The sequence below is a fragment of the Microcebus murinus genome, chromosome 10 (assembly GCF_040939455.1).
Source record: "Microcebus murinus isolate Inina chromosome 10, M.murinus_Inina_mat1.0, whole genome shotgun sequence".
Lineage (NCBI taxonomy): Eukaryota > Metazoa > Chordata > Mammalia > Primates > Cheirogaleidae > Microcebus > Microcebus murinus.
Window position 1 is genome coordinate 49,369,470 of NC_134113.1, and position 25,551 is coordinate 49,395,020.

The following is a 25,551-nucleotide window of genomic DNA, read 5'->3' on the forward strand; positions in this document are numbered from 1 at the left end:
GTCACTACTACTACATATTCATTAAGGATCTCCATGGCACATGTCATTGCAGAGAAAGCACGTAATTAATAACTTCAAAAGAATTTTGACTAATTTTTGCACACGGCCGTTCTCTATACACTATCACATATACTAGCATATTATTAGAGTTTCATTGACAAATGGAGCTTTTTTGTTTTAAAAAATAGAGATTTAGTACTTACTTTTAATTTGCATGAAAGTGAGATCAATTCTTATTTTGCTGAAAACAGTGTATCCAGCAGCTAGGTAATCATTTTTACATTTACAGTCTTGCCTTCTATTTCCATTAAAAGGACATTCATATGGATTTTGTAGTCTGTAACAACATTGGAATATTTTTAGCATTAGATACAGTTATCTACATAACATAGATAAATGGTAAATTTTGAAAGTAGAAAGATAAAAAACACACTGCTGCTCTTCAATATTATTGTGTCAACAAGTTAAATGGGAAAAGTAAAAATCACTCCAGGTTAACACAGAAAATTCTCAATGAGATATTCAATAACAGTTTGTAGAAAAAATAATTTAGCTGTAATTCTCCTAGCTTTTGTTGCTGGAATTAGTTTGATTTCTATGAAAACCCATGTAGGTGTTAAATTCTTATCTTCTCTGTGTCCCACTGCTCACCCACAGTATTCTTAGTCAATCTCTATATGAGTACATGCTAACATTCAAGTATTGATTAATTGATTGATTGACTGATTGATTGACAGAGTCTCACTTGTCATCCAGGCTAGAGTGCAGTGGCACCATCACAGCTCATCATAACCTCAAACTCCTGGGCTTAGGCCATCCTCCTGCCTCAGCTCCCTGAGTAGCTAGGACTACAGGCATGTGCTACCATTCTCGACTTATTTTATTATTAATTAATTTATCTATTTATAGAGATGAGTGTCTCATTATGTTCCCCAGGCTGGTCTCAAACTCCTGGCCTTAAACAATTCTCCAGCCTTGGCTCCCAAAGTGCTGGGATTACAGCTACCATGCCCTGCCTCAAGTCTTTGTTATTGAACAGGTGTGGATAACATCTAGCTTAGGTCCTAATGTATCCACCTGCTCCTAAATTATTCATCCCATGTGCAAGCTATTCCAGTATTACTCTGAAGGCTAGAACTTCCAATTCTCTTGAAGGACCATGAAAATGCACAGATAGACCAAAACATAGCTCATACCTAAAGCCATACACTTCAGAAAAGTTGTCTTCGCCTTTGATCAGTGATAAATATTCTTTGGGGTTCTCCAAGTGCATGCCTGCACAATAGATCTAAAGGAAAAATGCAAACATGTAGAAAAGATTTCTCTAAAGTTAATGGTCAATGTTAAAATCAAATAGGAACTGTCTTCATAATACCTTTAATATTCGTCCTTTAATGTTAAGGTAATAATCACCATCCTTAGTAATGTTGTTTTTCACTTGAATTTCTTTGCAGGTGGTAAATGATTCACCTTCAAAGACAAGTTAAGAGAATTTACCAACACGGAAGAAATTACAAACACAGCATGAACTTAATCATACAAACATTGCAACACTCTGAAAATCTGACACTTCCTTTTGTGGAGTGTGTGATTACTATGAATACAAATATTTATTGTCACATTTTAACTAAACCTTCTCAGGGAAACTTAGGTGCTAAGTAGATTTTTGAAGTCTATTACTTACAGTCATTGACATAACATTTCTTTTGAGCATCTGGTTTTAAGCGCTTTAAACATAAGTCACTGGACCGACCATTTTCGGCCATGCATTCCACTTGTCTCTCCATTATCCCAATTCCGCAAGTCACTGAGCACTGTGAACAGAGTAAAATTTGAAGGTAAACTATATAATAAATAATAAACCAGTAAATCTAAGCCTCCTTCTCTCAGACTAGGTCCTTTTGGACCAAATTGAGGATCAATAGTGGGTAGTATCACTGAAGATGCAAAAATAAGCTCAAGGCTAGATCATCACAGGTGGGAAAAATCCTTAGGCATGAGCCTATTATTACTCAATTATTGGCTTCCTTTAATTTATTTTGTGTGGTTATAGGAACAGTACTTTGTAAACACTTAATAAACATTAATCAATGATAGTTATTAAGACTACTGTGAGTTTTTTCTCATTAAGTTATATGCTAGGCTTGCAAAGTAACATCTACTTGCTTTCCATCAGTGAAATTGGGAGCAGGATATAGTGTAAATAACTTTTGTTACTCATCTGTTAGATTTGTTTACTTCTTCACTTAACCAATAAATATTTCTTAAGCACCTGCTCAAAGTGCAAGCCACTATGCAAGGTTCTCTGAGGAACAGAAATAACTATTAGTTATGGTCTCTGCTTTAAGCAAGTTATAGCAAGCATAGAAAGAGACATAAGATATTTATACAAATAACTGATAAAGTGGTTTTTAGACGATAGAGATATGAGACACCTCTGAGGATCTAGTTAGATCACCAGGCATCCTACACCTAGAAAGTATTATTCATAAGGTTTTAAATTCATAATTAAACACTCACCTTGCTCCATTTTCCAACTTTCCAAGTAGCCACATGCAAACAGCTCCTAATATTGCATTTGTAAACCTGAGAGGAAGGCATCACAGGGCATTCTGGATAGTCTATAGGCCACAGCTGATGGTGCTTATGTTTCTTAGTAGACCGGATCCCAATACAATATGTAATCCTTTGTTGGTAACTAAATCCACAGTTACCTGCACACTGAAAAATACACAATTACAAGGAGAGAAAAAGAAAAGACAATGTCCTTATATTTAGCCAGGGTTTAATATTTGTCAGTGCTTAACTTGTCATCTCCACAACAATCCTATTTAATTAGCCTCATTTACAGATGAATAAACAAAGATTCAGAGACATTAGGCATCTTTCCCACAGTTGTACTAATAAATGGAAAAGACCCAGATTCAGGCTAGATTTTCTACCTGTAGTGCCTGTGTATATTTTTTTCCATTATACTGCTAAGAATATCTTAATTGAATGAAACTATATCTTCTAATAGAAAAAGCTTTGGAGAAATGAAACATATCAGGGGTTCTTACCTGAAATAAAGAACACTATTTGGCCTCAGCTTACTAGTAACTATGTATAAGTTAGCATATGTTTATCTTAATACATAAAATGTGAATTCTAATAACATTTGATTAAAATAGGTAAGTGATTAAGCCTTAGGCCAAAAATGAACAAATTGACTTCTGCTTCTAGCAAAAGTGTAATAACAATGAATAGATATGAATGGATTATCTTCTAACCTGAAATAACCAAAACATCTGGACAAAATAGATAAAACAATGACTTTTAAGACACTTCAACATTAGACAAAAAAGGATAGTGATCCATGAGGGATGGGAAACAAAGTGACCCTGTAATTGTTCGAGCCTACTGCTTTGAAAGAATTTCCAAGTCTTGCCACAGTGAAAGGAAGACAGCAGAGACAGATACATGTTGGATACCAACCGAAGCCAGGCAATGAACCAACCAAAAAGTTTAGAAGGTACTGTATCCAGTGCTCAAACAGGACCGAGTATAGTGCCTGTTTTCTCCAGTCAGACTGAAAAACTTTTTATACATGGGGCAATAGGTAGAGTACTCAAAAGGGTCTTACCACAGTAGAGAGGAATAAATAACCTCAGATTGAACAATATACTGATTTCACCTAACAAATGTTAAGAGCAAGGCAAGCGGAGAGACAAACTGCTGCCAAATAAAATAAATGCAACCCAAAACAATGTTCAAAATATATGTACTGGAACAAAAAAATATCCAGTAACCAAAAAGGAAAAATTCATAATGTCTGACAGGCAATAAAAATTTAACAGGCTGCAAAGAAGGTGGAAAATAAGACCCATAATGAAGAGAAAAACCCATCCATCAAAACATACCCTGAGGGATGACATCAGTGAAAATGGCAGAGTAAGGACATCTAAAAATTCTCTCTTCCATAACAGCAAAGAGAAAATGGGCAAAATTTGTCAAATCATCTTTTTTAGAACTCTGGAAATTAACCAAAGACTTGCAGCAATCTAGGAGGCATTTATTCAAGAAATATAGCTAAATCTTGGTAAGAGCAATCTTTGTAGTGCTTTCAGGAGCCTTATTTCTTTCTCTCCTTTCTAGCTCCATGGTAGCCTTGAAAATCAAGAGCCCTGCAATCATGGTGAAAACCCACAGCCTGGCAGCCACCAGAAGAATAACAGGCCTAGGCATCATCCAAAGCCGCTTTTCCAGAGAATTGTCATTATTTGAATTGTTTAGTGGTTTTCTAGAAGATCCTACTTGCAAGGTTATCTTTATATGACCTGATTTGCCCAGTGCTAAAAGTCTGAGGGCATTTGTTCCATTCAATTAGAAGCCATTGTTTTACTTTACAGCTTCTAGGGTAGTGAGTAATGGTTGGTTGTGGCAATTATTGGCTAGCCAAAAAGCTTAAAAGGAAAAGACAGGGAATAAGATGTCCATCAGGACCTTGAAAAGCTCCAATATATTCACAGGAATGTAGAAGGCCATGGACATGCTTCAGGTTGAATACATGTCCAGGGCTGTCTGCATGCCCAGAAGCACCTGAGAAGGGCCTGAAGTCTCACCTCTGGCTGACCTCAAGGCTCTATATAAGCAGGAAGTTAAAATTAAGGAAGAATTGTCAACTGCCTGGCTTAGTGTTGAAATTTCACCCCCCCACCACACCCTGCCCAACATACACATAGAGGCCCTTGGCAAAGACTGGGAGATTATTGGTTTCAGGAAATTAAGGAAATCACTTTCTAGTCATTATCTGACAACTAAACTAAGTGAGCAGAGACTTCAGTGACTACATGTGACAAAGAATATGGACTTTATAGTTAGTTGAGAAAAGTCACTAAACAAACAAACAGTAACAACAACAAACAGCAATAACAGCCAACTCTGAAGAGGAGAGAGAATCTGAATAGATTTATCACAAGTAAAAAGATTGAATTTGTAATAAAAAAGAACTTCACACAAGAAGAGCCTAGGACCAAATGTTTAAAGAAGAATTAGCACCTACCCTACCAAAACTCTTCCAAGATAGAAGAGAAAGGAACACTGCTTATATTTCCCAAATCCAGGCAACGATATCACACAAAAAAGAAAACTAAAGACTGCATATGTATATGCATAATACATAATGTGTTACATATGCAGTATGAATATATATGTAAAGATCTTCATAATACATAATGTATTACATATGCAGTATGAATGTATATATGAAGATTTTAAACAAAACATTAGCCAAACAATTCTAACAACACATAAAAAGGATTATATACCAGGCCCTATTAAGATTTATGTCAGGAATGCAAGGTTGTTTTAACATATGAAAATTAATCCATGTAATACACCATACCAGTAGTCTTCAACCTTTTTGAGACTAGGGACTGGATTCATGGAAGAGAATTCTTCCATGGACTGTGATGGGCAGGGAGGCAGAGCTCAGGTGATGCCAGCAATGGGGAGTGGCTGTAAATATACTTACTTGCCGGCCACCCACCTATCCCGCACCTGACACCCCCCCCCCCCCGGGCCAACCCCTGGTTTCTAAGTTTCATGGAAGACAATTTTTCCATGAATGGGGGGTGAAGGCGTGAGGAGAGGCAGTGGAGCTCTGTGGTCCAGTCCCTAACAGACCACAGACCAGTACCTAAATTTAAAGAAAGAAGTAAAACTACTTCTATTTGCAGATGGCATGATGTTGTATGAAAAAAAACCTAAGTTATCCACACACACAAAATAGATCCAATAGACATGTTCAATACACAAAAATCAATTTTGTTTCTATGCTAGCAATGAGTAATCAGAAAATGAAATTAAGATAATTCTATTTACAGAAGCATAAAAAATAACAAAATACTTAGAAATAAATTTAACAAAGAAATGCAAGATTTGTGCACTGGAAACTACCTGAAATATACTGGAAAGAAAGTAAATTAGACCTAAATGAATGGAAAGACAATGCACATTCATGGATTGGAAGATAGTATTATTCAGATGGCAATATTCCCCAAATTGTTCAAGATTCATTGCTGTAACAAAACCTTAGCTGATCTTGACAAGAACTTGACAAGTCTGTCCTAAAATTCATATGGAAATGTCAGAGACTCAGAATAGCCAAACAATCTTGAGAAAGAGGAACAAAGTTGGTTCACTTATACTTCCTAACTTCAAAACCTACTATTAAGCTGCAATAAACAAGACCAAGTGGTAATGATATAAGGATAGGCATGTAGATCAAGAGAATAGAATTAAAAGATCAGAAATAAATCAATACATTTATGGTCAATTGGTTTTTAACAAGGATGCCAAGATAATTCAATGAGAAAAGAACAGTCTTTTCCACAAATTGTGCTAGGGCAACTGGATACTGCATGTAAAAGGATGAAGTTAAACTCTTACCTTACATCATATACAAATATTAACTCAAAATGTATCTAAGACCTAAATGTATGAGCTAAAATTATAAAAGTCTTAGAAGAAAACATAGGTATAAGTTTTTGTGATCATGGAATACGCAATAGTTTCTTAGATGTGATACCTAAAACATAAAAAAGCAAAATGAAAAACAAAATAAATTTGACTTCATTGAAATTAAAAACATTTGTGCATCACAGGATAACTATCAAGAAAGGGAAGGCTGGGCATAGTGGCTCACACCTGTAATCGTAGCATTCTGGGAGGCCGAAGCAAGAGGATTGCTTGAGCTCAGGATTTCGAGACCAGCCTGAGCAAGAGCAAGACCCTGTCTCTACTAAAAATAGAAAAAATTAGCCAGGCATGGTGGTGTGCACCTGTAGTCCCAGCTACTTGGGATGTTGAGCCAGGAGGATCGCCTGAACCCAAGAGTTGGAGGTTACAGTGAGCTATGACAACACCACAGCACTCTACCAGGGTGACAGACTTACTCTGTCTCTACAAAAAAAAAAAAAAAAAAAAAAAGAGAGAGAGAGAACAGAAAAGAAAAAGAAAAAGAAAAAGACAACCCACAGAATGGAAGAAAATATTTGCAAGTAATGTAACTGACAAAAGTTGATACTCAGAATATATAAGGAACTTTACAATTCAATCATAAAAGACAAATGATCCTATAAAAATGGGCAAATGCAAATGGGCAAAGAATTTGAAGACATTTCTCTAAAGAAGATATACAAATAGCTGAAAAGCACATACAAAGATATTTAACATCATGAGTCATTAGAGAAATGCAATTTCAACATACAAGATACCATTTCATACACACCAGGGTGATTATATTTTATAAAAGATGAAATATAACAAGTGCTAGTGACACTACGAAGAAATAGGAATCCTTACACATTGCCAATGGAAATGAAAAATGGTGCTGCAACTATGGAAAACAGTTTGGCAGTTCTTCAAAAACTTAAATAGAGTTATAATACCCAACAATTCCATTCCTAGGTATTTGCCCAAGAGAATTGAAAACATATATCCACACAGAAACGTATACACAAATGTTCCTAGTAGCATAATAGTCAAAAAGAGGAATCAACCCAAATGTTTATCAACTGATAAAGTGTAGTATAGAAAACAGATGAGGTAACCTGTGAGATGGGAAGGAAAAGAGGGGAGGGGAAAGGATTACAAAGTAGCACAAAGAAACTTTTGAGCATTATGGAGATGCTCTTTATTTTGAATATGGTGCTGGTTTTATGGTTGTGTACATATGTTAAAACTCATTAAGCTGTATACTTTAAATATGTTAAGTTTATGGTTTGTCAATTACACCTCAAAAAAAAATACTGTTTATAAAAAGTGGGCAACTATGCAAGGCCAGTTTGCTAAACTGCTCCTGGTGGTTGGTTTCACAGTTGGAACCAAGTGACACTTCAAACTTGCACTAGAGTTTGACATACGTTTTACTGTTACTCTCTTTGCACCATTCAACTGTTATTGGTCTCATTTCTTAGATTGATAGGCATACTTATCATCCGCCTTCAGAGTCAAATTTTAGATATAGTTTCAGCTGCATCAATTTTTAGATCCAGCAGGTTTTTTTTTTTTTTTTTCCAGAAGCAAAAACTCTCAACTTCCTTTCTTTCTTTGCCTTACCTGCGATGAGTCTCCTGTTACCACAATGTACTTGCAGGCAGGGTTCTTGCATTTTTTTATTGAAAGAGGTCTGGTTGAAGGATCACAGAAACTTTCATTCACTTGGATGTTTTGTGCATCAATGCACTTCACTAGCCGATGGGTCTCTTTTTTCTTACATGATGTGGAACACTAGAAATGCAATAAAAAAATGAATGAAACATTTTTATATGCAATATCTTTGAAAGTTTACTTGTTAATACTCACATCCAGCCACTGTCCCGCCATCCACTGGTACTGCACACAGTCCTGATGCCAACATTGCCTCTGAAAATAAGGCCGGGTGGACTGATCACACATTTTTTCAGCGACCCGACCAACACCTCTCAGTCTGCAGTACACGTCCCTTTGCTGAACTCCAGAGCCACAGGTCACAGAACACTACAAAGGAGCCCACATTATTTGAACAATTAGCAAATAAATATCAAATTATATAAAAATAGACAAGTAGAGCCATTGCATATTTTATTATTTATTTTAAACACAGCCTGAGATTATATCATGCATTAGATAAAAAATGCATGCAATAAATATTTTTACCATTGTCTGGTCTGGAGCTTCTACATAAATACATTAATAGATTTTCTCTGTTTTGCACAAGGTACCTCAAGCCTTACAGAAACTATGACAAGCAAATCATTATAGTAGACTGCATCCCAATTGATGACTCTCTCTGACTTAAATGTAATCGAGACTAGAAAAATAGACATTAAACCTCATTTTTCTTAGGTGCACAATGAAAGTTTTGTGTTAGTTCTACAATTTCACAGAACACTTTCTATACATTTATTCCTGACAATAGGAACCTCTACGAAGGAGGAACCACAGCCAAGGACACTGAGATTCACTTGCCTGAGGAGCTGACTTTAGTAAGTGATTTTCTTTGTCTATTCAGGATGTATAACAAAATATTATACTATAAACTGAGTGGCTTAAACAACAGAAATTTATTTCTCATTGTTCTAGAGGCTAGAAAATCCAAGGTGCTGGCAGATTCAGTGTCCAGTGAGGATCCAGGATCCAGTAGTTCACAGAAGGCATCTTCTCACTGTGTCCCCACATGGTGGTAGGGACAAGCCAGCTCTCTGGGATATCTTTTATAAAGGAACTATAAAAGAACCCACCCATACCTTGGTGGTTAGAATTTTATTATATGAATTTTGTGACAACACAAACATTCAGATCATCACATACTGCCCCTTCTCCCACCAAATTCATGTCCCTCTTATGTGAAAAACATATTCATTCCACCCTAATAGCACCAAAAATCTTAACTCATTCTAGCATCAACTCAAAACTCCAGAGTCTCATCTAAATATTGTCTAAATCAGTTGTGCGTGAGACTCAAGTATGATTCATCCTGAGGTAAAGTCACCTTCCCCTGTGAGCCTGTGAAATCAAATAAGTTGTATGCTTCCAAAATACAGTGGTAGGACAGGCATAAGGTATATATTCCCATTCCAATAAGGAAATATGTAATACAAAAGAAGAAGCAGGTAATAGGTCTTGAATAAGTCCAAAACCCAACAGGGCAAACAACATATAATATTAAGTTCTGAGAATAACCTTTGACTTGATGCCCCACCTTCTGGACATACTGGGGCAAGGGTTGGGGCCCCCAAGGCTCCAGGTGGCATAGCCCCCATAGCTTTGCTGGGTGCAGTCCATGCCACAGCTCTCATGGATTGTAGGTAGGTGCCTGTGGCAATACCAGACTGAAATAGCATGCTGGTGGCTCTAGTGGTCTGGAGTCCTAGGGATAGCTCTGACCCCATTGCTCTCCCAGGCATCACCTTAGTGGGGACTCTCTGCAGTGGCCCCACGCTTGCAGTGGACCTCTCCTTGGGTCATGTGCCCAAGACTCCAGACACTCTGTTTTTGAAATCTAGGTGGAGGAAGCCATACAACCATGGCTCACTTGCTCTGCATGCCAGCGGAGATGATACCACCAGGATGCTGCCAAAGTTTACCACCTGTACACTCTGCAGGGTGGCCATCACAGCCCATGCTGCACCTGGGCCCACTGGAGCTGCACCGGAGACCATCAAGCAGTGCAGTGCCTGAATGCAGGGAGCAGATCTCCTAATGTGAGGTGGCACCAGCCTGTTGCAGTCCTGTTCTGCCCCACTGGGCCTTGCACTCTGGAACTGTGATGGGATCAGGTACCCCCATGATCTCCAATTGTCTTTTGGGGTCATTTCTCCCTTGTCATAGACAATAACACACAGATTCTGTCTAGATAGATGTCTAATCTCCCCATTCTCTTGATGAACAGCTCATATCTTAAATTGAGATGGCTGATTCAAACTAATCTCCTTATCCAATTTGACCACAGCCCTTTGTGTTCTCTCCTGAATATGCTTTCCTATCTTTTTTCAAATAGAAATAGGCCGAGAATTTTCCAAAGGTTTAAGTACTGTTTTCCTTTTGATTAAAAATTCCATCTTTGTGGCATTTCTCTCTTTTCACATTTTTCCATAAATGGTCAAGAGAAGCCAAGTTGCACCTTCAACATTTTGCTTAGTGAAACATCCAGTTTCATCACTCGTAAGTTTACCTCCCACAAACCACTGGAACATGAACACAATTCAGCCAGGACATTTTACCACTATGTAACGAGAATGGCCTTTCCTTCACTGTCCAACAACATGTTTCTGATTTCCATCTGACATTTCACGGTCTTTACTGTCCATTTTTCTATGAAAATTCTGTTTGTAACCATTTAGGTGTTCTCTAAGATTGAGGCTCTCTTTACAGTTTTCCTCTTTTCTTTCTGGGTCCTTACCAGAATATCCCATAACAACGCATTCATGGCAGTGCAGGCTTTTACTATAATAGCAAGCACCTCAAAACTCTTCCAGCCTCTATCCATTACCCAGTTCCAAAACCTCTTCCATATTAAGTATTTGTTATAGCAGCCCCTCACTAAATGGTACCAATTTTTTATCTTAGTTTATTTGGGCTGCTATAATAAAATACCATAAATTGGTGACTTATAAGCAATAGAAATTTATTTCTCACAATTCTGGAGGCTGGGAATTCCAAGAATAAAGTTCTAGAAGATTCTGTGTCTAAGGAGGGCCTACTTTCTGGTTCATAGAGGGCACCCTCTCACTGTGTCCTCATGTGGTTGAAAGGACAACCTAGCTCTCTAGGGTATGTTTTATAAGGGAACAAATACCAATCATAAGGACTCTACCCTCATGACCTAATTACTTCCCAAAGTCCCCGTCCCCACCTCCTAACACCATCACCTTGGGGGTTAGGATTTTAACACAAGCATTTGGGGGGGGGTATAGTTAGGACATTTGGACCATATAGCAGTGGTGAAGCAGAATTGAAGCTCAGTTCTTTCTGACTCCAGACTGAGCTCTTTCTGGGCTGTTGTCTCCTGGGGATGGAGAAGACTTGGCACTCTTTCACTGTAGGATGTCAGGTGTTCCAAAACTGAGCTGTAAAACCATATAACAACAGACCTTGACTAAAACCAAGAGCTGTGATGCCAACATTAATAAAGTGTGGAGTATGTCTAAGGATAGTTATTTAATTTGTGAGTTTGGTTGTTTATACTCTTTGTTATTACAGAAGGGATTGGTGGTCATATTGAGTAATATTGTTTGGGGACCTGTTAGTACTTTCCACTGTAATATTACAAGGGAAAAAGAATCAGGTTATTCACTAAGTTCTTTATTTCTGCAGGAGTTCCAAGGTAACTAATTTCCTTTTTCACAACAGTAAATGTATATCTGCTAAATATAGTTTTACCATGAAAGAAAAAATATTTAAATCCCACAGAAGCTATGAACTTAGTTTACCCAGTGAACTCAAATTCCTCTCACACACTTTTTTTACTATAAAGGCACTTTAAAAATTTAGTCTTCTATCTGTGAGTATAAGCAGCAACCACTGACTGTAAAGACAAATTTTGTTTTTTGTTTTATTTATGAGGTAAAACATAATGTATATCTAATGCATAATATCTAAATGCATAAAATCTTATGCATATCTATATAACTTATGTTGGTCTTGATGTTATGATTAAACAGTTGAATTTTGCCAACTCGAGTGTTTTCACAAAAAGCATATCGCTTTTTGTATGGAGACAATAATAATTTAATATATGCTTTGTGTAGGATACAATATTAGATAAACTAAAATGTCTGGATGTAGATTAACTTATTTGAACCTCTTATGAAAGTGTTTAGCCTATAAAATGAAGCCCCTACAAACATTTTTCAGAAATAATTTAAAAAATATGCCTCTAAACCAGAAAAAAAAATTCCTAGAAAAGTTAGTTCACAAAACATAGCTTACTAAGAAGCTCTATCAGAGAAATATAATTTCCTAAAATTCAAAAAACTGTACTGGTTTTTTTTTGGCCCTTTGATCACAGCATAAGTATAGGGGAAAAAAAATCCACTGACACAACAGGTAGCTACTATATTTTTAATATGAATCTCTTCTCTAAAAAGAAAAAAAAATACTGATTACGCTTGGGAAAAAAAGTAACTTTTGTTTTTCAGTTTTTTAGGATAAAAGTACAGAAAAGCAAATTGATATGATTTTAGATTTGAACAGGAAAGAATTCATTACTGAAGTTAAATATTCCCTACCCTGATGTCATCAATAATCCAAATTGCCAAATCCAACAAAAACTTTTCAAATCTTTTTTTAGTTAATCTCATCTACACATTTGGCACCATTGTCCACTTTCTATTGAGCCACTCTGACTTTTGTGATTGAAATTCTTTTGGTTCTAGGTGCTCTCTCTTACTTCTTAAACTGCTCCTTCTCAGAGTCTTTAACTAACTGCTTTGTCTGTTCTTTCTTTAAACGTTAGTATATCCCAGGATTCTGTTCATAACTGGTTTTCTTTACACTCTCTAAGCTCTCTCTGGGCAATTTCTTCTACACGTGAATAATTTCTAAATCTGTTTTCTCCCCTTGATTATAATTCTGAGTTCTGCATTTATATTTTCAGGTATTTAGAAGAATTTGTTTCATGTATTTACCAAAATTTTCATGTGTTTTGTGCATAGATATGTCAAAGGCACCTCAAATTTACCATTTCCATAGCAGAACTTTTTAGCTTTGCCCAAAACCAGTTCCTTCTATGGTTGTGAATACTGTGAAGACACTATCGTCCACTCTTAAGTGGCTTCCCAAGGTACATTGTAACTCCAAAATACACATCCCTTATTTTGACAGCTTTATAGAACTACATATCTTTAAGCATGTTAAATTTTGTCTTTTTTAGAAAATCTAGGTTATGAATGTGAAGGCATTGTACAGCTATAAATGCAAGCATAACATAAGTAATTGATTGGAATTCACTAACTTGAACTCAATTCAAACAAAAAAAATCAGCCAAATATCTTATACATGCATAAGCATAACACTGCATCACTGGTGCTTCAAAGACTTGACAGTGGAAGTGGATAGGTAAATTTTAGCAAATCCACAGGTACTGTAGCCATTGTAGCTATTATAGAGCAGAGATAAAAGCAATGTTACAGTGTGCATTGTAGAAATAGGTTCATCAAGGCTGACTCATTCTATTATTTAATAAATAATCATTTAAAATGTAAATAGTGAAGGCTTCTCTCTTGATGCATTGCTTATAATTTCTTATGGATAAGGTTTTGTTTTCATATAGTCAGTTATTCACAACTATGGAATCAATAATATGTTGAGTGAAAAGAGACACTACAAACAACTAATCCTAATTTCTCTTCAATTCTGAAATCTCTTCTACAGCAAAAGTGAATGAGTTACCATCAAATTTACCCAGGGTTCCATAGCTTCATTCTGGGCATGTCCACTATATCTTGAAAGCAGTCATCCCATTTTTAGAATAGCTCCAATATTAGCAAATACTCACTTATGTTGAACGGAAATATTCTTTCACCTTTTACCCATTGTCCAGAATCTGTCTTCCTTATGAATGTAGAGCAAATATATATCTATTTTCATGTGAGAAAATATGAAGATGTGAACACTAGAAATGTGGCAGCCATTTTAACCATTAGGAGTTGACTAACAAAATCTCAGAAATGCTAATCCAGCACTCTAATATTGTGGAGCTATTGAATCAAAATTAAATAAATACTTTGCTTTTATTATATAAACAATAAAGGTTTTTGTGGTTTAGACTGCAAATAACATCAGGGCTTTTGTTACTCACAACAGAACACTACAGGATTGATACACCATAATTGCTACCATTTGATTGTTCTTCTCTGAGGATTTGGGAAAATATCAAGACTTTTCTTATAGTGTGCATTCCAGAATAGGTGTTGCTCCAAATATCTGACCAGGATATATTAGTGCCCCCAAAGTAAACTATCCTTCTGTTAATGGGGCTTAATTTGTTGCTAGTGATTCAAGCAACTGTATCGTACTTAATATGTGACCAACTAAACCCTCAGTTATTTGCCCATTACCAGTGAAACCCATATATATCTTATACTTATGCAACAGACTTCTTTTTCACATAAATAAGCTTGCAATGTACTCAGTACGACATAGAAATTACATTTCTACTGACTACATTATATGTAATGCAATGACGGCCTCGATGGGTTGACTTCATGCGTCCTTCTTGGCAAGAGGGAGCAATATGTTACTAAGGAAATATAATGATGAGTTAACATATAATGATAATAATGAAATAATCATGATAACTAGTACAGTGGAAAAAGCTCAAATGGAGCTGTGTTTAAACTCCTGCCCCCATCACTTCCTGCCCTATGATCTGCACAAGCTGCTTAACCTCTCTAAGCTGCTGTTTCTGCATTTGCATAATGAATGTAGTGATACCAGCAGTCCTGAGGAATAAAGAAGTCTCTCATATGGTGCCAGGAAGTGACTGTTCCTTGCTGGTCTCTTCCCCTTCCCATTTTTCCACCTTTCTTACAGAGATACAATTATTTTTGCCTTGAAAAATTTGGCACATGCCTCAAATCAGAGTGTTAGTCACCTCAGGCTATCCAAAGAAAGGCCATCGTAAATGTCAAGAAAGATGATAAAGGTAGACGGTTAGCAGGCAGCATTGCAATTCAAAAACAGAATTTCATTAGCTAGTAAAGCTTGAGAGTCCTGGTTTACTGGCCCTAGAGCAGGAAGTCATCTTCCCTGTCCCTGAGTCCCAGTCTAGGTTCACCAGTAGAAATGTCACTGAATACTCTGGGGATAGAGATGAAGAGATTCTAGGTTCTTCGTTGAGGGCTTTGGGGACTTCAAAAATTAACATTTGCTATTTTTTAAATTATAAAATATATATGTATATGTCAGAAATTTTTGAAAACATAGAAATGTAGATTTATGTACTTACATATTCTTGAAATATGGACAATATAGAATTATAGAAATACAAAATCTCGTAAACATCTAGCATTTACCAAATAGTTTCTTTTTCTTTTCAAATTAGGGGCTTTGAGTGAGGAGCACTGGGCAGTAGATTTGTGGGATTTTGGAATTTGTATCACCTTTGTTCACAGCTCTAACCTTAAAATTTGAGAAAGAAATGAGGGGCCTTGAAGAAGGGGAACCAGGCTAGTGGTTGATTTCATCTGGCTCTAGATTGAATATTGGAGAATGAGACTCTTTGAATATCTAAGTTATTTAGTAGGTTTGTCATGATCAAGAGGAGGTGAGAATTCAGAATTTTGTTTTTTACTGAACATAGAGACTGTGCGTTTGGATGGCACTTCATTAAGTAGATGGGGCCTGAGACAATGAGGAACCTAGCACCATGCTAGCCTTAAAAACTCTAACCTACAAGAGAAGCTGGTATTCTCAATTAGATAAAATTAAATGAAAAAAAAAATTTCCTTGCTTCCAGGAAGTGGGGATAGGGGATGTAGGTGATTTTTATCTTTTTAAATGATTCAAGTATCTAATTTGCATCTAAGGATATACATGTGGACACAGAGGACAAATGGCCCTGTATAGCAATGTTTCTTCCTGTTTAGCAGCAGTCATTAAAATGCATTACTAAATCCTTTCATTTTTTAAAAAAAGATATCAAATACCAAAGGAAGAGTGTTCCTTCAAAACTCATTTGAGCACCTCTGCGGTCACAATTTAAGAAATGAGTCTTTACATTTGAAGCATCATGTAAAACAGTAATAAAATGGAATTATTTTTAAGAGTGAGTGATTATAGTAAAGCAATGTTACAATTTTTACAATCAGAATAAAGCAGCAACCAGTGATTATCTTGTAACTACCTCTGAAATTACACTTCTGTTGAATAGATTATTATATGTAGTGCAGTGACAGCCTACAATTGTTAACTTCGTGTGGGTCCTTTTTATAGAATAAATCAAAAGCCAATGACTTCACAAGTGGTCATTTGTTTCTGCCAGAAATTGGGGGACTGTGTGGGTGAATGCGGCTAATTTCTATGACAAGGAAAACCAGCTCAAAGAGAAGAAAGCAGACTCTACAAAAGCGTCTGTTTTTTATAGTCCTTAAATATTCATATCTGTATCTTTGAAACCCCTGAGATACGTTTCTTTAGTGGATCTTATATAAGTCCGCATTTGGTGGTAAGCCAAGGCCAATTTGTTAGCACTGATGACAGATTCACTGTTGTGGGGCCGGAGGTTAAGGGTCAGAAAGTGTCCTCATGAATACCAACCACAGCAGCTGCAGCAGCTGCACCACAGCAAAACAATCTTTGGGATCAACAGGAATGTTGGTGGCCAAGAAGCAAAAAGTCTCTCCCACTTCCACTCCCACCCTTCCCATGGCTCCTGCCTGATGTCAGAATTTGGAGCTATCTGCTGCACACGAGGCAGATCTGTGACCTTTCCTGCTCAGTGCCATCGTGGTGTTTTCCCCCTCTTGGGGAAAGTGGTGTTGTCATTATTCTGCCACACCTCTGTCCAGATAACGTAAGGCAAACCTCCACTTTGAAAAAAACCACAATATGACAAATATAATAAATTAGGAGACGTTGAGTCCTTTTGCAATGACACCACGGTATTCAATGTGAGATGTGGTTAGCTAGATGCAAAGCTAGGTGCCTAGTGATCAAGATATCCATTGTCTCTAAGAGAAAAAAAGACATTGGCCTGAGATACAGCTGAGGAAGTATGGCTAAGTTTTAGTCTTACCCCCTAAGAACAAAGGTTAGTCATCCATGACTAAGATATTAAGTGACACAAACATACTCAAGTCCTTCTAGAGTTCACACTGTATGAAAGTAAATAGTAGCCAAAATATGTGTTGGAAGGCCGCCGTTGGCCTGGGAACACGTGATGATGAACAATTTAACTAGACCAGAGTGGTTGCAAGAAGATTCAACAGCTATTTTGACAGTAGAATCGAGAGAGCCCATTGAGTGACTAATTGTGAAAGCAAAAGAGAAGAAGACAGGATGGAGCCAGTGTTTCTTTCTGGAACAACTTAGGTAACAGTGACATTTACTAAATAAAACAAGTTAATGGAGACATCTTTTACAACATGGTATCTGTTAAAGCATGACACTTGACCAAAATTTAATGTAGAAGCAAATGCTCAAGAATATATCTGTGTGTGTGTGTGTGTGTGTGATGAAAAACAGATATGCATTAACTAGTTTTCAGTCAAACATTAATCACAATTCCCAGTACATTAACACTTGACAGAGGCTGCCTCTTCTACAAGAAATTTGAGATTTTCCCTCAATTTGGGAACCTTTTATTCAGTATCAATAATCCACTGATATTAATGCAACTCAAAAGCCGAGTACCCCGCCTTGAGGTGCTGACCTCCAAGAGATAATGACTTAGCAGCCCAGGGGAACCCTTTCCTCTAGCTCCCTCACATGCATAACTCAAACATCTGACAGAGATAAGAAAGTTCCTGGAGCAGATGATAGACTTCTATTTCCTTTGCAGGACCAGGCCCTTGAAGAAACGATTAAGTACCCTGAGGCACTACTGAGAGCAGCCAGGTGGCTGTGTTGAAAGCCTAGCCCCACTGAAATTGGTCTTCAGGAAATTACTCCAGTTAATGTCTTTAACTTCATTTACAGCATTGGCCTTGTCAATATTTTCCAAGCTGGGGTTGCTTGACAACTGCTTTCAGATGCATGCCTACCCTAATTTCGATTTTGAGCTGTCTTCCCTGAGCATGCCAGGCTAGTATTAATCACCTTTCTTTCATAAACTGAATTCTCAGCCTGGATTTTTACTGAGTCTTTCCACTCTAGGCCAACCTAGGTTACTAGCTCTGACACCTCCCTAACTCTCGAACACCTATTACAATTCTAGTCTGGACTAATTCTCTCTCCAGGGTGCAACCTTAGCTCAAATCCAAGATTTGGGGGTGGAAACGAGGCAGTTACTAAATGCATCATCATATATATTTTACTGTTAGATTACCAGAAATATTGTTATAACTATCAGTAAGCCCCTCACCCACCGAATACTACTAATATTCAATAACAAAACTTCTAATAAAATCTATAGCCACAAAAATCAAATAGGTAATTTGTTATTTAACTATAGACTTAGCAAGTGTGTTAACACTGTACAGTATTCATTTAGGACATAGTGGCAAAAAGTGTGTAATAGAATAAAGTACATTTTAGAAGAGTAAAACATTCATTGTGTTTTGAAAACACAAAGAATGATTTAAGATTTACTATGTAAAAATAAAATACATATATATATATATATATTTAATTTTAAAATACATCACATACCTCCTTCCATCTATTGGCTTTCCATGAAGGGCATCTGACAGATCTACAAGCTTTGTGAGTTCGAGGTTTCTGTAGATGGCTACAATATTTTTCTTCTAATTTCCCTTGGAACTGGTCAATGCAAAGCACCTCACGGTACTTTATACCTTTACCACAAGAAGCTGAACACTAGAAAAGAAATATGAATGCATTTGATTCATTTTTTTCTTAATTTAATTTTATCTTCAAGAAGTATAAAATGAAACAATCAAAATATCATTGCTTTGATATTTTTATTAAGATATACTCCAGTATTTCTAATTAGAGAAAAGTTGAAATTTCCCAATCTGCTTTGTACCATCAAATGATGTTATCATAAGGTAATATGATGATTTTGTAATTAATTCTACAAAAAATATTGGTTGCCTATAATACACCAGGCACTCTTCTGGCTCATAAATGCTTTAGATCTTTTAAGGTTAAAGATTGTCTTCAATTAACTCCTTTTATCATGCATCATCCAATAAAACTTGCTTTCAATTTTGTAAAGAGAGTCAACATCTATTCTATTTTTATCCCCATATGCTTTTCCACATTGCAAAGTGTGTTTTCTGTGTTTTAAAAAAATTCAGTGGTCTCTCAGTGCAGAATGTGACTGAGAAAGCAGAAATTTTATTCCTTAAAGTATAATTCAGTTCAGGTTTGTCTCTGCATCAATTTGGAAGATGTCTCTCTCTACTAGCAACGCTCTAATACATTTAGTAAAACAAACAAACAAACAAACAGAAAACCCTAAAGTCTTTTATATATATATAGATTAAACAATGATTTGACTTCATTTTTCAGCCAGTTGTCATTTTCGAGTGAGGCCAGTGCAATGTGGTGGAAAGAATGTGGGCGCAGGCATTGAGCAGCAGCTCTGCCACTTACTGCTGGGTGAGTTAAGGCACATTTCATCACTCCTCCAAGCCTCGGTTTCTTTATTTATAAAATGAAGATAATAACACCAATCTTCCAAACTTGTTAGGAAAAGTAACATAAGAAACATGAAATGTCTAATCCAGTCCTATTACACATGATAGATCCTCAGTAAATATTAGCCTCCTTTGCCACCATTGTCCTTCATACAGTCTCAGAAAGGATACTGACAATTTCAGCATGATATATGCAGGAGGGCAAAGTTAAGCAAGGAAAAAATGGAGTCCAGACAACTCTTCTCATTCCTCTGAGACAGCTGTTGACATATGGTTTCATTTAGAAACATAGACTGAGTTCTGAGAACATTAGACAATATATTATGCATTTTATGTATATTGTGAGTTCATGGACTATTAGACTATCTACACAGACCATTAGATGCTTAAAACACTCTAAACTTTTAAAAATGAATCGTTTGGGGGTAATTTGCCTTTTTATATTATCTGCAATGCTATATCCCATTTGTGTAGGCAATTAATTTAACTCAATACTTTGATTATTAAGACTTAATGTTATCATATCCTGCATATTCTCTCTCTCCTCCCTTCATTAATACTTAAAGCCTCTCTTAGAACAAATTTGGTTCTGTGAAAATCTCTAATGGATCTTCATATACTGTATTAAGACAACGTTCTTTCCTCCTGGTGATTTAGACCTACTTATATGCTCTACTCTTCTCTGGCCACTTATCTTGGGCACTTTACTGCCTATTTCCTTCCTTCATTGCTTATTTTTCAAAGGGTATAACATATTGTACACTAAAAAATCAAATATTCTAAAGTATCAAACACATATTATAAGGGAGTGTGCTAATAACTTTGAGTACACACATGTTCACACATGGAAGAATGTTTTCCCCCTCAGATATATATTATTTTTCTTACTTTTGAATAGTGACCTTTTGAACAAAGGAAGCAATTATTACTCTTCCTGATAGCCCCTTTAAGTAATAATTATTGTCAGGATTCGTGTGCAGATTCATTACATATCATCTCTTGCTTTTGCCCTTGATTTATTTATACTCAAAGTCCTTATAATCTAAATGACACACACCATCTATGAAATGGATTATGTCAGAGTAGGTCTTAAGTAATATTAAACCCAGTGAAGATCAGAAAAACAAAAACACTGAAAGATACTAAATACTATTAAAATTATACAATTAAAAATATAATGGAATTAAGAAATTCATGGAAAGTAGCCATTTCTTTCTGGAATATTTGCTAAGTACCCAAGGAAAAGGTGATATAAAACTCAGTATGTTCGTTGGTGGACAAAGATGGATGATCTTATGTATTTGTTTGATATATCTTATCTAGACATTGCCCATGTGTGTCTGCTTTGTAAAATTCCCACAGTTCTTTTTATAGTGCCAAGAATCCAAGAATTGCTCAATAAATATACAGTAAATTGTTGATATTTCTGATAAGAATGGTCAATTCATTTAGAAAACTATGCATCATAAGGAGAGACAGATTAAATTCAAGATTCTACTTTAGAATTCAACAATATATTTCTTCTCTAAGCAATATATATGAATTAAATTTAAACGTGGACATGTACTACATTGTCAAAATTAAGATTATTCTTTGTAAAATGGAATATTCTCCTACACTAATTATAACTCTACATCATCTTTGATTCTTTCTCTTATTTTAATTAGACTAAAATAGTCTATTATTAGTCTATTCTAGACTATTTTTAAACATAAAAGTATTTTTATCAACATATTTTCATATATTTTTATATTTCATATTTTATAAGCATATTTTACAAACATAAAAACTATGATCAAACTTAATTTTTTTAAACATTGCTCTTTTTTGCTCAAGAACTGACAATGACTCTCTATTATCTGTAATAGCAAACTAAAACTTACACTCTTTCTTACATTCTTGGTCCACCAAATTTTAGTCAACATACTTTTCCAAATGTATATTCTGCCTTTTCATTGTGAAACCTTTGCTCTATTTAGATATACTGCAATTGCTTTAATGTGACATATGCACTCAACAACAGGGCCTAACTATTATTTCCTTTACCTAATCACTTCCCCTGGTACTTTCTAAATATTATTTATACTTAAAGCCAGTCCCATGTCTAGGATAAATACATAACAATATTTCATTTCTCTGAACTCCTCTGAGTCCCACCCTGTTTTTAGCACTTCATCATTTTCTTCTTTTGTCACATGCTTTACCTACCCTGCGCCCTGAAGGTCAAGTCCTTTCAGATCACCCATATTAGCTACAAAGTAGCATGCGCATTAAATATCAGCTGATTAACTGATGTTGATTTCTGGTATAAGCAACTTATCATTAATGCTTTTATTAAGCTCTAAAATTAAACAACTTAAATACCAAAAAATATATTGGTTAATAAACTTGAAGTCCTTTCATAATGACAGAAAAAATACAAAATCAAAGAATTATACAATAAATTATGTTTTGGATACATTTTAAAAGTAGAGCTGTCTTTCTTCAAGATCTAAAGAGGAATATGCACAATATTTTATCATGTCTAATGAATTCCATGTGGGCATTTCTCTAAAGTAAAAGAGAACATGTTATTCAAAGAATTATGTTTTAGTTGGAATGAGGCAGCCACAGAGTAAACAAGTAGTGAAATGCTACCTCCTCTCAAACCACAGCACTTTCCGAGTTGTAAAGATTACACAAAATAGCCCATTTGGTAGGAACATCCAAACATGGCAGTTCTTTTTTCTAGTACCCTGGCAATTTTTTCTTCTTTTCCTCTCTCTGTTTTATATCCCTGACACTATTCTATACCCTGAAGTTTTATTAATGCTGTATAATTCATTTATAGCATTCCTGTTTAAAAACTTTTTCTTGAAAATCACCTCTATGCCCCTTAATTGACGTAAGCTCAGGTTTTTTCTGTGACTACAATGAACAGTAGATACAGAACACAACTCACTTCAGAAGTGGTGATATTAAATAAACATATCAGTACCCTGAAATGACAATTCTTGTAAATTAGGTGAACACAAATGTCTATTTATGATAAAACAGGGCATTTGAAACAAATGTACAATTTGTGAGCCCCAAAAACTGTAACAGAATCTCCAGAGCTGTTGAGCTTGCCTGGTACTTCCCATCCCAAGATGGAGAGTTGGAATTAATTAGTCCCCTCTGATATGATTAACTTTGGAACAGGTATATTCTTATTTTTAGAGAAAAGTTGTATATAATTATAGAAGAAGATTACTTCTGATATTTGAGGTGTGGATTATTTTGTTTGTTTATATATAAGGATACCAGAGAAGAGTTAATGAATGGACTTAATTTGTGGGAGTCTTGTTGCTTAATTTAATTCAGAAAAGTTAAATTACTAAACAAAATAAAATAAGGAAATTAAACTTATTTAGTTCTAGGAATTAGAAGGCTTGAGTTTTTTAAGGCTTCCATAAATTTTTATATTGATCTGGCCCTGTAACCTTTCTGACTCTAGCAGGAAATACACAGGTACTAGGAGAATTAGTATGTACCCTGACTAGTCATGAAATAGCCCTGAAAACTAACTATACCATTACACAGTAATCATGCATAAACTGTGCCTTTTATAGACTTTACAAGCTGGGTAACCATAGGTAAGTTCTTTAACCTCACTGGACCCTCATTTTTCATACATAATACTGGTAAAATATTACCTATTTCATATACATGTCTAGGTCAAAGTAAAGAGGAAGGGATTTTCTTTAAAAAAGAGAGAACTAGCCAAACTAAGAAATTTCTAAAGACATTTGTAATGCTATAGCAAAATGTAAAATATATATATATATTAGAATCAAATAACCAAAAGGGTACTGCAGAACATCACATTGGTTATATGCAAGACAAGGTCGAAAATGTCTCCCATAATGCAAGTGGAATGGGGAAGATGACACAGACAGAGAATGAGTGAATGGAGAGTCAATGTGTGAACATTGTTTCCTGGAAAATATTCCTTCCCAGTTCAAGACCTTTACACATGTTATTTCCTCCCATCCAAACACCTTCGCCTATTTCATCCTTACATATTTTTCAATGTAAACTTTAAATCTCATTTCCTCTGCAAGGCCCCCTTCTCTAATGGGGGATGTCTGATGTCCAACTCAGACCAGATTATGTACATTTCTTATTGGCTTTTGCTAATGCCCTGAGTTTCTCCTTTGTTATGCGTTGTATACCTATAATTATCTGCTCTATGTCTGTTTTCCCTTCCAGACTATAAAATCTACTCAGAAAAGACATATTGCAGGAAATCATAAAAAATAGAAAGAACCAAGAATCATTTGTTTCTAATTTAATGTATCATGAACCATTCAACATTCCTTCTAAAAGAAGGAAATAATTCCAACGCACCATGAACCACAGGATTTTATACTATTTTACTCACCAATGTTCCTCTAAAATGGTAGAGATTCCACTGGTGGCTCACGAACTGATTTTATATGGTACATTTCTAATTTAATGGTTATTTTACATAGTAATTGACATCCTCAATTTTAGCTATAAATATTCCTTATTTGGATATTTGAAAAAAAAAATCTGACGTTTGGTCTATAAAATGTCAAGTGAAATAGAAATTAAAAGTAAGAATTAATTATACATATGGTCTATTTTAATTAAGCTTGTCTAGAAAAATAGTCATATCCATTTCACTTCTGCACAGTGTCATCTATAGATAAAGATATATATTTTTGTTTCTATGTTAATCATGGAAACTTTAACCTAACATCCCTAAGAGTATTAAAACTAATATTCAATACTTAACATTTAAAAATTAGTATTAGAAACACAATATTAGAAAAAGGGCTCTGACATCAACTGTAAGTTTTACATTAAATATTTTAGTGACTATCAAGATAAACAATCAATCATTAAGAGGAATTTTAAAGAAAAGCCCAGTTTTCCTTCATACATATGTTTCCTTCATATAAATTCTTGTTTTTAATTTATAATATTCTAAATTAATTCTGTACATAGCCTAAATTATTGCCAGTTCTCCAAATAGATTTTCAGCAAGTCAATTTAGCAATGATCCCATTGTTTAAAATAAGCAGAAGTTATTTAGTTATTCCAGGTCAATTGATAAGAACTAGAAGTATCTTATAACAAAGTACTGCTCCCTTGACATACCTATTCATTTGCTGATAGAAAAAAAGTATTTAAAATTAAATAGAATATTTCAAAATCTGACAATATAATTAGAAACAGTTTATTTGTTATGCTTTTTCAAAAACAATTTTGGGGATGGTTAAAAATGAGAGCATTCAGTTTTTCAGTGACCATAAATAATCTAACTAGACATAAACTTAATAGTCATAATTTTTCTCCCTCAGCAATTTTATTTAATTTTAGTTTCCCCAGGTTGTTATTAAACAAAAAATGACAATAAGAAAATACAAAACTGAACAAACATAACTGAGGTACTATTATTGAATTTCATTTTGCCTTTCAAAATTTTTGAAATTTTCTGATTTTTTCAAAACATAATCCTGAGGAAGTCATCAGATGATCAGTTAAAGAAACAAATATTTACGTTAATACTAGATATCACTTTAATTCTCTTTGTTTTCTGAAAGCAAGGTCCATAAGTCACCACTGAAAATATAAACACTTAATACCATACAACTAGGTATCAGGTCTATCTATTGCTCATTGTATGCCAAGTATTAGCTAATTTCTGCAGACAATCAAAGAAAACCTACTAACAGAATGACAAGACGGTTCAGACATCCCTTCTGTTTAAGGAGAG

General features: G+C 35.3%; 1 protein-coding gene across 1 annotated transcript in view; it reads right to left on the reverse strand.

Moving 5' to 3' along the window:
- ADAMTS20 (ADAM metallopeptidase with thrombospondin type 1 motif 20) overlaps positions 1 to 25,551 on the reverse strand; it is a 163,010-nt gene that overhangs the window by 20,975 nt on the left and 116,484 nt on the right. The window contains exons 29-36 of the mRNA XM_012746250.3: positions 18,835 to 19,002; positions 8,347 to 8,520; positions 8,101 to 8,271; positions 2,521 to 2,721; positions 1,685 to 1,814; positions 1,376 to 1,470; positions 1,197 to 1,288; positions 204 to 337 (exon numbers count right to left, since the gene is read on the reverse strand). Of these exons, the coding sequence (XP_012601704.2) occupies positions 204 to 337; positions 1,197 to 1,288; positions 1,376 to 1,470; positions 1,685 to 1,814; positions 2,521 to 2,721; positions 8,101 to 8,271; positions 8,347 to 8,520; positions 18,835 to 19,002 (1,165 nt within the window). The remainder of the gene's footprint in view (positions 1 to 203; positions 338 to 1,196; positions 1,289 to 1,375; positions 1,471 to 1,684; positions 1,815 to 2,520; positions 2,722 to 8,100; positions 8,272 to 8,346; positions 8,521 to 18,834; positions 19,003 to 25,551) is intronic.